The sequence below is a fragment of the Schistosoma mansoni genome, chromosome 6 (genome assembly GCF_000237925.1).
Source record: "Schistosoma mansoni strain Puerto Rico chromosome 6, complete genome".
NCBI lineage: Eukaryota > Metazoa > Platyhelminthes > Trematoda > Strigeidida > Schistosomatidae > Schistosoma > Schistosoma mansoni.
Window position 1 is genome coordinate 4,976,336 of NC_031500.1, and position 12,622 is coordinate 4,988,957.

General features: G+C 37.1%; 2 protein-coding genes across 2 annotated transcripts in view; one reads left to right on the forward strand and one right to left on the reverse strand.

Annotated features, from left to right (window-relative positions):
- Positions 1-5,508: 5,508 nt before the first annotated feature.
- Smp_169920 (putative translation machinery-associated protein) lies at positions 5,509-7,974 on the forward strand (the record flags this gene model as incomplete). Its single annotated transcript, XM_018798025.1, has 2 exons — positions 5,509-5,696; positions 7,863-7,974. 2 exons carry the CDS (start codon positions 5,509-5,511, stop codon positions 7,972-7,974), a joined length of 300 nt encoding a protein of 99 aa, XP_018653008.1.
- Positions 7,975-8,557: 583 nt separating this feature from the next.
- Smp_087810 (putative gtp binding protein) overlaps positions 8,558-12,622 on the reverse strand; it is a gene marked incomplete at both ends in the record, with an annotated part of 18,145 nt that continues 14,080 nt past the window's right edge. Inside the window, 4 exons of the mRNA XM_018798026.1 lie at positions 8,558-8,833; positions 9,378-9,476; positions 10,492-10,641; positions 11,861-12,142. Coding sequence (XP_018653009.1) covers positions 8,558-8,833; positions 9,378-9,476; positions 10,492-10,641; positions 11,861-12,142 — 807 coding nt within the window. The remainder of the gene's footprint in view (positions 8,834-9,377; positions 9,477-10,491; positions 10,642-11,860; positions 12,143-12,622) is intronic.

A 12,622-nucleotide genomic window follows, 5' to 3' on the forward strand; every position in this document is an offset into this window, starting at 1 on the left:
TCTTAGAGGTGATCTTCTTATGACTTATAGTATCCTTAATACTTCTGGTCATCCCCTTAAACAACTTCTTAAGCTTAGTCATAACACTAACCTCAGAGGTAACACCCAGAAATTGGAGACCCTACATAGCAGAACAGACTGCAGACACAACTTCTACTCCGTTAGAGTTGTCAAGTGCTGGAATTCGCTGCCGACTGAGCTAGTCCAAGCGACCTCCCAGGAGTCCTTTAAGAGAAAACTTGACTTATTCCTAAGGACTAAGGATAACATATTATTATGATTTACCAAATTCTTTTTTTCCCTCTATTATCGTTCATATACCTAGGTTCTTGCCTGGAGGTATTGGTGATCCACTGCTATCAGACACGGAAGCCCGTTAAGCGAAAGCTTCTTCTATTCCGTCCTCAACCATTTGAACCATTTGAACCTCATGTAACAATGTTATTTGAGAATAAATTATTATTATTATTATTTCCGGGGGTTACCATTTATTTTGTCTTCTTAGGTTACAAATTCTCGATATCGTGACCACAGTCTGACCAACTGTGGAATCGCCATTGTGGAATTACACTAAACTACGGGATTTAATTTCACTGTAATGCAAAATTGTCGGCAGAAAAACCGAAATCGCAACATGAAGTAAGTGTCTTGTTTTACGGTTGAAAAGTAATGGGAACCACATAGTTCAATAAGATGCAATAAAAAGTAGATAATAAACAACGAACAATAAAATTTGTAAAAGACAATGAATTCCATAGTCAAATGGGCCGTATAAGTCTTTTGGCCCATAAAAGATGGTTCGAATGGCTTTATTTTTCCGCTTGTACACTTTGATAATGCTTTCAGCCTATCGGAAACTTTATCTCTCTAAACGTCAGAAAGTGCTGTATGACAGTTATGAGTTGTAGTCGGTAATCCACCTCATAAAGTCTGGGTAATTCTGGTATAACGGTTTCCACTGTTATATCCCGAGGAAAATTATAAATCGTAGATTTTAAGGACTATTTATGGACCAAGACGATACGTATATTTCCTATTGTATAACTGTAGAGTAACCGAACTGTTCATATTCATGTTCCTTTTATTATGAGCTTTATTTTGATCCATAGACTATTACTGTATGGTTTACCATTCTTGAGTTATCCCCAGTCTATTAATTACTGCCTCCCACATTCATAGCCACATTTGGCCAAATCTTGTACAAATGTTATTTTCTATTTTATGGTACGATGTGGTCTGTTTGATTGGTATATAAACTCAGTATATTTGAAATATAGCGATTCATACCTCAGAGACTGTCATTTATGATCTGGACTTAACTGGCTGTACTAGACAGATAGCAGGACCGACAAGTACTTTGGACTGCTCGTACGAGTCTCGTGTGTCACTGGTCCGATCAATAAATCGCTGCTCTTTAATAGGCGAGCACAAGATAATGACAGTTGCCGATACATGTTATAACAACATCACAGAACAAGGCCTGGATATTAGTCTATATGATAAGCTAGTTGTTCTACACACTGCAATTCCGCACTCGGTAAGGAATGTTTAATATGGGTTCTATATGGGAACTATATGTAAGACGCACTACCTGAAACCTTTACTGATACTTTGAACCTCATCTAAATGGTGTACTTGGACTGAGCGATAAACGCTTTCAGTTGACCATAATATCCGTGTAGAAATAATTACAATGTTTCTGTTAATGAGCGCAGGTGGAAATGAGTTAGTTATGTGGAGAGAAAAAGTATAGATGATTACACGAAGTGTTAATTGTTATGTAACCATAAGTTCCATAAGTTTCACAACTATGATAATAATAATTTATTTTGTCACATGAGGCATGCCAGTTTACAGGCAAGATCAAATTGTTCTAGATCATACAGACTTCACCTCAGTAAGTTACTCAGGTTGATGTTTTGTAAGGTAAATTGGCCATAGAATTATTAGGAACAATTACCACATATGAATGTAAATAATATTATTAAGACTCGTATTGTTAACATGACAGTTGCAGCGCTTTATGGGAGTTGCTCTGCGACATACAACTGATGGTTGAGAATAAATCCATACAAAGTTGAAGCTTCTAGAAACCGCAACCTTATGTCCTTCTGAAACTTCTGAGGAGCTAATGGTGGCGAAGGACGAAGTCACCATACATGTTTTCGATCGCATGTCTCGAGGGTGCTGCGGAAGAGGATAAGAAAAATGAATGATGAGAAACATAGCAGAAAATGTTCATGGGTCATTTGTGGTGTAATAGTTTAGGTATGTCTAGTTAGTCTAATCCTCCTTTATTAAGGTACCTTCTAAGCAAGAGCAATCTAAAGGGTTAAAGAAAACAAGCGTAGATATGGCGTGGATGAACAAAAACTGTATAAATGGAGGTGGTTCAAAAAGAAGCTGAAAGTATAAGATTGCGTGTAGTTATAAAACATAGTGCTGAAAACAGTATTCTGATATACAGCTATCTCCTTTTTTTCGAAGCTATTCCAGCCCATTTTTATTTTAATGGGATTCTTAGGGTCATGAGCAGGCTTCATTTTCAGTGAACTCTCTAGTTTTGCTTGTGATAGGATTACTCCGTGGGAAGTGAAAACAATTCAAGGTTAGAAATATAATTTAAAGAGGTACTCTGCGCGATAAACCAACACCAATAGCAATGGTTAGTGACATCCCATTTGACCGTAAGGAGATATAATTTAACAACTAATTCTGTCCTACAGATATATGGAGATTGAGGTTATCTCCCCACCATCACGTTTGCTGGTTAGTAATGCCACCCCCTCCTTCTGTGATGTTGGGCTCTCCTCCATTTGTCGTATGTATGAATATTACCTTAATCTAAGCTCCCCGTTGGAATACACTGTCACCATATTTTATGAGGTATGCTAAAACGAAATGTTGGATAACCAACTAAAATCATGTCCATTAACGCTAACTAAAAGGATGTGCACCAGGTATGTTAGAAATTTAGTAAAGTGATAGCTACATGGTAAATAATAAAGAATATTAAGGGTAGCACATGGATTGTGTCAAACAGTGGCCAGCATGGCTATAGTTGTTATGCAAGAAACTTGAGCAGTGGGGCTAAGTGACCTTTTAAAGTTAATAACAGAAAATGTACAAATAAGGTGAAGATATGAATTAAATGAAGTCAAACACGTACACCTATTGGTGCACGATCACACATTTACAAATTTTTTAATCCTAGGCCTATGGTAATGTTATGGATACGCTCTGCAGAGGAGTTAAAAACTAAGAAGAAACCGGTGCTCAGTGATTTCAGGTTAGGAGTGGTTATCTAAGTTCTTTCAGTTACTAATCTCAATAAGTTTAAATTTCCACCTCTATACCCAACTTATGTCTATCTAGAAAGCATAGAAAATAAAAAATGCAATATAGAAGGAAGGACATTGCAATGCTGTAACATTTCGCCTAAAATACTTTCTGTTTTTAACGAACCACCAGTAAGTTTCAGAACTATGCTACGCCCGAAACGCCATTGCTTCTGGTTGGAAATAAAAAAAGTAGACTTCAAAATACATGATAACATAACGGACTAAGAGCTATAAAACTGACTACTGTGAGAGATAGTAGTGGTAATTTCTACTGATTACTCAGGATAAAGCCTATACAGTTCCAAAGATGACTATTATGGAAGTTACAGTACTCACAATGTGACTTGTGATATGTTGTATCAGGTTCATAGGTGGTCCGAACAGAAACTACCTATTTGTAACCAATCCCTTTTAGACTCTGGTACTAAAGAACCAACAACTGACTAATCCTGACCAGAATGTTAAACACGAAGCAATTATGAAGAGTATCTATATTAGCAGCTCATGTACACATATTTGAGACGTTATAATGCTAAGAAAACAGTATGCAACTACAGAAAACCGGTCTAAACATTTATGTAACGTTCAAATATTTTTAGGTTTGTGTCTAACCTGAAGATAACTTGTGTATTAAAGGAGCTTGAGGAACAGCATTTGTGTAGATCGTTACCGTAAGTGATTTTTTCGACGACTTGGGCCTACTCATGTTGAATGGGGGAGATAAGATCTTCTAACTTACGTTGAAGTCAAAGCTCGCTGTCAGTGCTGAACCTTGATTATGCAATCGTGATAGCCAGAAGAAACGATTTCCTAAGTAACCTGCTTGAACGAATACTCTCAATAGGTGACCATCAATGTTTTTGTCAACATATTACAGAAATATAAGAGGGAATCCTTACTTGATCTCCTACCCATGTCAACCAGTTGAATAATCCTAAAGATGTCACAAGTCTTTGAAGTTTGACAGCGCCTTAACCAGTGACGCCAACGCAGTCAAATCAGAAGTCAAAAGCGAAGAGGTTCGGAGGTATATTTGACACAATATCAATATATTGTGAAATGATCAATGTAAGCTGACTAGCGGATGTAGGAGATGTAAAGCAGGACGAACCCACTCGTGATCTGGTGCGGACTCATGATCGAGCGCGTTCGGCTAGGTGAGTCCACTAAAACTGATGTGGTCAGTATCAGATACCGAAGACTTACAGAGATATTGATTTTAGGAATATATTTATGGCTACAATCCTCACTGGTCGTCCTGGATGTTAACTGTCAGTGGACTTTCGTCTAACGAAGGAGCGCTTCAGCCTCAAAGACAATTTTTCCAGGGCCCACAGACTTCTTACTGGCCTTACATGTGATACAGAATTTAGAAGAGGAACGAAAAAAAGTGAGCTGCGATTCACTAAGCACATTGAACAGGATAAGGACACTATGGAACGTTTCCAAGTCCAGCCACAAAATCAGTTCGAGGACTGAAATTCAAACCTTATGAAGAGAGCCTCCAGTCGCTTAACCTTTACGCGTTAGAGTATAGTCGTTTCAGAGGCTACCTTCATATGGCTTACAATGTACTTAAAACTTCTGGTCATCCCCTTAAACATATACTTAAGCTTAGTTACAATACTAACCTAAGGGGTAACAACCAGAACTGGAGACCCGACATAGCAGAACGGACTGTAGACACAACTTCTACTCCTTAAGAGTTGTCAAATGCTGGAATTTGTTGCCGACTGAGCCAGTCTAAGCGACTTCACAGGAGTCCTTTAACAGGAAACGACCAATTCTTAAGGACTAAGGATAACCTATTATTATAATTTACCAATTTCCTTTTTTTCCTCTATTGTCGTTAATATACCTGGGTTCTTGCCTGGAGGTATTGGTGATCCACTGCTACTAGACACGGAAGCCCGTTAAGTGAAAGCTTCTATTCCGTTCACAACCATCTGAACACATCGATACATAACAGTGGAAGAAATAGTCAGTGCCAGTAATAACACAAATGTAAGATTAAAACAACCCGACAATAGAAAGAGAAGTTGGCAGATAAAGGTTCCTAATACGTTGAATACAAACAAGCGAAAAATAGACAAATCCAAATCCACCAATAGGGAAGAAGCTAGCCATGTACACATGTGGGCGCTGCTTTTAAAGATTTGAAGTCGGAATGTCGGGTCGGGAAGGTGGTAAGAAAAAGCCCCTAAAACAGGCGAAGAAGGAGTCAAAGGAGCTGGATGAAAGTGACATAGCATTCAAACAGAAAGAAAAAGAAGAGGCAAAAAAATTAAAAGACGCTAGATTACTGGCCGCAAAACCTGGCCCAATCGGTCAGGGGAACAAGAAAGTTACAAAAAAGTGAACATTTGAGAGAAAATGTTTTGTGATTCTGTAAATTGTGTGCATCTACAGTCAGAACTTAAACATTATTTCCCACTGACAAAAGAATATATAAACTGTACTGGCTTTGTGTATTTCGTCAATAATTCGTAATTTACTATATGGTTTTGTTTTTCCATAGTATGTCATTAACTAGCATTGGTCTAATTTATTTATTTAAACATATAAAGATTGGTACAAGGGGACGCAAAATATATATGCACCGCTCAAACCACTCTATTTGTGCGAGGGCTGGAATATTGAGCGGGTGCCCAAACCGACGTAGGTGGTTTTCTTGAGCGGACACTATCCAAGTCTTTGACCCACAGGTCTAATCCATAAGGCGGTGGAGCAACAATAGGAGATACAGTCTCATGGTAGTCGATGGCCAACAGTAGGTTTATACTTCATTTGTTCTCTCAGGATCCTGGAGGCCATGTGCACCATTGGCTTGGAATCAGGGTTTTCAAACTCCCTTAGGTGGGTCCTCTATATCCATTGACTCACTTAAAGCGCCGGATATTCGCTTTCCGTCCTCACAACTTCGTAAAATCACCCCCACGGCGAGGACTTTTCTAGGAGTGTCTGCATACGCTAGACCATGTGAGAGCATCTCGAGATGGAGAGCTGACTCCCTCCACCGCCTGCCGTGTCAGAGTACTTGTAGGTTGTAATTAGCATACATATTGTTAGTACTTTTTGTCGTATTTCTCTGTAGAATTTTATTACTTCTCTCAGAATACAAAATGTCACGTTTGTATCCTTTGCCTTCCGGTATTTATGGCTTTGCTCTTTCTAGTGTGCTGTAAAGACCCCTGGTAGCGTATATCTTCTGAAATATTTTCTGGTGATGATGTGAAGCTATTGGGGACGTTTCGGGCTTAAGGGAACTTAAATACTTCATGACGATCTGGTTCGTTTTCGAGGTCGGGAAATTACCAATGGATTAACTCTCAACTTCGTAGAGTAGCCTGTCTGTGGGATGTTGCGAACCTCACATCGTCCAGATATTTCAATAGCGCTGTCGTTAATTCTTAATTGGCTTCGAAGTTCGGAAAGGTAGTTTTCATCCACTTTGCAAGGATAATATTACTTGAGAGCGCCATTAGGTTAGCTTGACTTTTGAAGCTCAAATTGTACCAAGAATTCCCAAAAACAACTTTTCATCTCAATATAAAATAGTCAGTAGTGATTTCATGATAACCTATAGTATCGTTAATGTCCTTGGACGTCATACGAACCACTCTTTACATGGACTTGAGGGGGGCTACTGGAAGTTCGGATTGTAGTCACTAACTACCATTTGAGAATAATCAGCGGTTAGAATTCTTTACCGTTTGGACTGGTACAAGGGACTTATTTAAATGATGTTCTCCCGACTTAGCATTTTATCTCACCCTGATTTGCCATGGATTTCAGTTCTGCAAAGTCCTACGTTGATGCTTAACTGATATGAAAATGTAGGACGTTCTTAGACTGTCAATCCATTTCTCCAGACTTCTTCAAATGGTTTACAACACTTTTTAGCCGATGACTAGTCACCCGCATCCAGCAGTACAAATTTGGACGAACGAGTAATTAGTGCTATAAGTCTTTTTGGTCTCTACAGCTGAGTACCATACGTATTGTCCAAACTCGTTTAGTTTAGGTAGTGATTCAGTGTGTCGACGGCACTACTGGAACCAATTAAGGCCACCTCTATGGTTAACTCGTCGTACAACCATTCTGCCGTGTTACCAAAAGTAAATTTCCTAAAAACGTAATTAAGAACTTCTTGACCACGTGTAAATAAACTGAAACTTCACGGAAGTTACTGTGGTCGTTTTCAGGGACTTTGTTTCTCATAGGTTCCGTCCAACCATACAAGCTTTTCACAAATTTGAGCTCATAAAACAGTCACATATGTTTCTGACAGTTGATACTAATCTTCAGTCAATTTCGCTGTAGTAACTTACGCTAGGAGCTAAACAATGCTTGGTATCGCTCAAAGGTTATTTTCACTACGGTACAAACCTTGGTGAGATAGTACGATGACATGACAGTCCATGTAGTGTTCCCTTTCCCTTCAAACACTGGTTACTTGTTGAAAAGATATCTCGCCTGTGATTGCAAGGATATTCGTTTTGCAACTTTTACGTTACAAAGCGGATGCGCCGCCAAAATACCTCCATTTGGGAACGCTGGTTCCAAACTTGAGTGTCGTGTACAGAGCCAGGATTCTGTCATCGACCTGCCTCAGGATGGCAAAATATTATAATACAGTCAACAATGGTAAGGGGGTAGGTAGTTTAGTCTTTTCCTTTCCGGTTTGGCATCCAATGATATGTATGGGCGTGATCATATCTTAGAGAGGTAAGTGAACATACTACGCTCCCGAATGCTCCAAATAAACAGCCTGTTTTATTTATTTATTTAATCACATACATATTGGTACAAAGGACACCGGATACATATGCGCCTGCTAAGTGAACTTGGCACACATCCACAGTCAATACATGGTGAAGCACGTCCGTAACATGTAATGTCACATAGTCTTACAGTTCGGTGCTAAAAAACGATGTAGCAAACAATATTATTCAATACTGATTCGATAGAAATTGTTGGAGGACGATGATGAATGTATTTACCCGCAATAATACAGCTAACTTTTGATTATTAGACTTACTGATAGTAAGGTGACTAATCTCGTAGACAGCTTGGGGTCAATTTCGTTACAAGAAAGAAAAAAATGTACAGTCAGTTAGTGTCAAGAAGACCTCTGTCCAGGTGTAAGGTGTATTTTGATACAAAGTAACATTATGTACATAGTCGACCAATATCCAGTCTTAATATTTGTTTTATTAACGCCTTTTATTAACCTTGGATCGGCAATTTAGTTTTCTCAGGTCTTGGCTATTACTTCCATAATTTCTACCTGGCCGCTGATCACGAATTTCTTTGTAAAATTGACGACCTGCACGGTTTTTCTGACGTCGTATAGCTCTGTCCATACTTCTTTTTTGTCTTGACGTCAAGGTCTGGACTGGTTCCTTTGAAGTTTTTATGGCTTTAACATTAACATCATTAGTGTTTAGATCGTAGTTGAGTAGTTTACTTGATTCCAACTCTCCATCACTCTAAAATAATACAGAAAACAAAGTGTTGATCAAGATAAATATAGGCGAGGGGTAAGGACGAACTTCTCGATATAGTATAAACAGGGCAGCTGAACGACGTGGAAATTGACATGATCCGTACAACAAGTACATGTAAAGCTATTACATTAGTTTAACAGTAGCAAAATATAAGGTTATTTTCTGCACATTGTACTAATGGAAATAGAGTATCTAAGACAAGTATTTCCCGAAAGCAGGAAACTAATAAGATTCAGTAACAGCAACCATGGGTAGCCATTCGAGCTAATTATTTGTAAATTAGGATGTGAATGTACTAAGACATGTGATTCTCGAAGTGACATTGTTTTGAGCCAGAGGATTCGTCGAAACAATCAAGTTCAATATAAATACAATACAGGTGAAGGTCGGTAGTGATTCCCTTACAAACAATAAATCTTATGAAGCTACTCCGTACAATTTATAGTTCTTTTTAAAGAGCGTGGTTTACATTACACGAGTCATTAAACTACCTAATGAAAGCTGATAATAGGGGAAATGAACTTACACAGTCTGTCTCGGATAAATCTTCTGTGAAACCGGTATCAGTAGAAGAAATCACATCAGTAATGGATTGATCCTTATCTGGTACGTCCACTGATAAGTCCTATTAATCGGAACAAAGTAATTTAAACAAGGCAAGTATATTACAGAATGACGCCTAATGTTAAAGGTATGAGGTCACTTCATTAACTAAATCACAAATACCATCTCTTTGCTATAACATAGCTGTTATTACTTACAAGCCTACTTTAGGTTTCACGAATATTTCATCTTATCAACAGTAACAGACAAAAGCCCGTTTGTTTTTATGAGTAATTGAAATTATACTTCAAGCTTGGTACATCCCATTGTATCCGTTACAACTGGTTCTTTCTTTCAACTGATTTTTATAACAGGGAGCGGAATAGTTAGTAGATTGTTATTTGATTATTTCAGTGAGATTAATAATTTGAAATTTTTATTGGTTTTTGTACTTCAGGTAGGGGAAACTGTATGTAAGTTTGAAAGCCCCTTAGCATCACTTCGCTTAACTAGGAAAATACCGGACGGAATTCGAATCTAGTAGCCTGTTTTTTCTTTCTCTCTAAATTAACAACATTTTATCGGGTTTAATAAAGCATAGTCTTGTCTTTGTTTTATTCTGTCCATAGTGTCAAGAGTTGGACTAATTATTCAAAACGATAAATTATGTTTAGAAACTTGAAAGAAATTTCTTTCGATGGTAATATGTATTAAAAGAAGCGAAGGCACGTAGAATCATTCTACTGCAAGGAATACAGGTATCAGGTCAGAAAATGGGGTTGATTTACAACAATAAATTTTTATGCTTTACTCTTATTGAAATCCCAACGCATTTACGTTTAGTATCTCCACTACTCACTTGTTAACTCCATCGTAAAATAGGTTTATTAGTCTATAAAACATAAGATATTTCTCTTTTCCATTACGCAGTCTTCTCGTTTATAACTCCTCACTGGTTTATGTGGGAATGTGGGAGTTCGGACACAAACAACGGTCCTAATTTCTATCTTTATTAAACTGTGAGAAATCATCAATATTAATGTAAATGTAAAATGTAGTAATAACAAGATATTATTGGGTACAAATTTTTATAATACCTTGACGATTTCTTCTGAATATTCATCGATAACATCATTCTGTTTAAGTTCTTCCGCCTCCATAGGTGGTTTGACAAAGTAGGGTAGTCGACCACGTTGAAAGTCATTCAGTACACGCTTAGCAGTCGTGTTTAAATCCGGCTCACCAGCCTAGTTAGTCCGGAAAAGATATATAAAGATAATGTAGGTGGAAGACAAAGTTAATTTCAACACCGAGTAGATTTTGCATAATCACAGTCTATATGTGTGAAATATCCTGCACAAGTGTAGAGCGATTTCAGAGGATTTTATGGGAAATTCCGGTAATACTTCAGGGCTTTCACAAGTTTTGATGGTCACTGTTCTAAAGAAGGTTATGAGCATTATTTACAATGTTTTAATATTGGTTTATATATGTGAAATCGCTTCAATATATCACTCCATGTAATTCGTCTATTGATAGAGTTATAACTTGACCAGAATTCTTGTCGTATCTTTATCATTTTTATTATTATGGGAAAATAGTGCTCTAAAAGTAACAGGAAGCAGAAACCAAACAACTAGGTTCGCCAGCTATAATGTAAGTATAATCTTCCACTGTGTTTCATGTGCACGAAAATCAAAGTAGATATCAGACAAACATAATAGACGATAATAATTTAAAGTTAAGAGTTAAAACAAGATTATACAATATACTCGGAAAGAAACCATTGGATTCAGAAAATTACTGTTCTAAGACAACAGAACTGGTGTTTGGAAGTGAATGTCAGTTGGTTGGCCATGAGCAACGTAGAAGCTGTCACATATGTGTATTCGTTTAAGCTACCGTACCATATCAACAAAGTAAGATGAGATTATCAAGACAAACGCCAAAGTAATAGAAGTAGTAACAATATCAGTGGTAATAAAAAAGATAAGGGTGTAGACAATACGATTCAAAAAGAATTTGCTGAAAGAAGGGAAATAAGATAATTTTGAAATCCAAGATCTGAACGAAAACAAAGAGTGAATTCATCAACACCACTGCAACCAATTCTCAGTCATATCACTTTGCGCCTCTAAACATTGATAACGACAATTGCAAGGACCCCAAACCAGATAGTCTATACCTAACAATATGTCTTTGTCCGACAACCAATATCTTCGTGAACTGACAACAACTTTTGGTTTTGTCGTCCCGACTGAAAAACTCTTTGTTCTTTCATACTTAAAAAGTAAGTATCATAGTACCACAATCACATTACTAATTAAGGGAAAAATGTTAATTAGAAAGTTGGGCGTCATAAATGAACAGTATTAAGTGACATGTATCATAAAGATCGGATTTCATAATAGGTTAATGAACTGACTAGACACATATTATACAAAATGATAACAATTTTCCAATTACCTTTAGTAATTTACCACTTTGTCGAGCTAAGGTTTCTAAAAACAATTCTGGATAGTCATTCCATAATAAAGGTTTAGTAGAGGATTCTGATAAAGTTGAATTAATATCCTTACTACTTTCATTATTTGCTTCATTATCCATAATTTGCTTTTGCAAATAATTCTGAACATCGTTAGATGACAATGGTGGTAGATTATACTTGGCTTGTAGGAATTCTGGTTTAACACGTTCCAATACATCACGAATATACAGATCAGGCTGCTGTAAGTATTCTACTCTCACCTATAGGAAAAAACATTAGTGTACAGTGAAAGAACATTGAATTTATGAGCGGTAGGACATAACATCTAAAACATTTCATGTAATCTCATTTATCGAACATGTCATGGCACTAAGTTTATTAACTCATTTACATACTTAGTACAATGCGAAACTCTCAGGACAAAACATTTCAACAAGTTCCTCAGTCTTCATGTAATATATATATATACTTTCGTACAGGGATAGTTACCGACTAAGATTAAAGCACTTTTTTAAATGTCTTAGTGGTGACTGATCACTAGTTCTTCAATGAAAACTTCACCATAATTTTCAGATCACTTGCATGTGTTTCAGTAAACTGTGTATATTGAATATGGTACTGTTACAAGTCACCTAAAACTCTTCGTAAACATTTTAAAAGCTAGGAAAAATTTCAAAGATAAACTGACAAGTCAGAGTTTTTCGGAAAATTACACAATCAATCTGTAAAGGAAAATTATA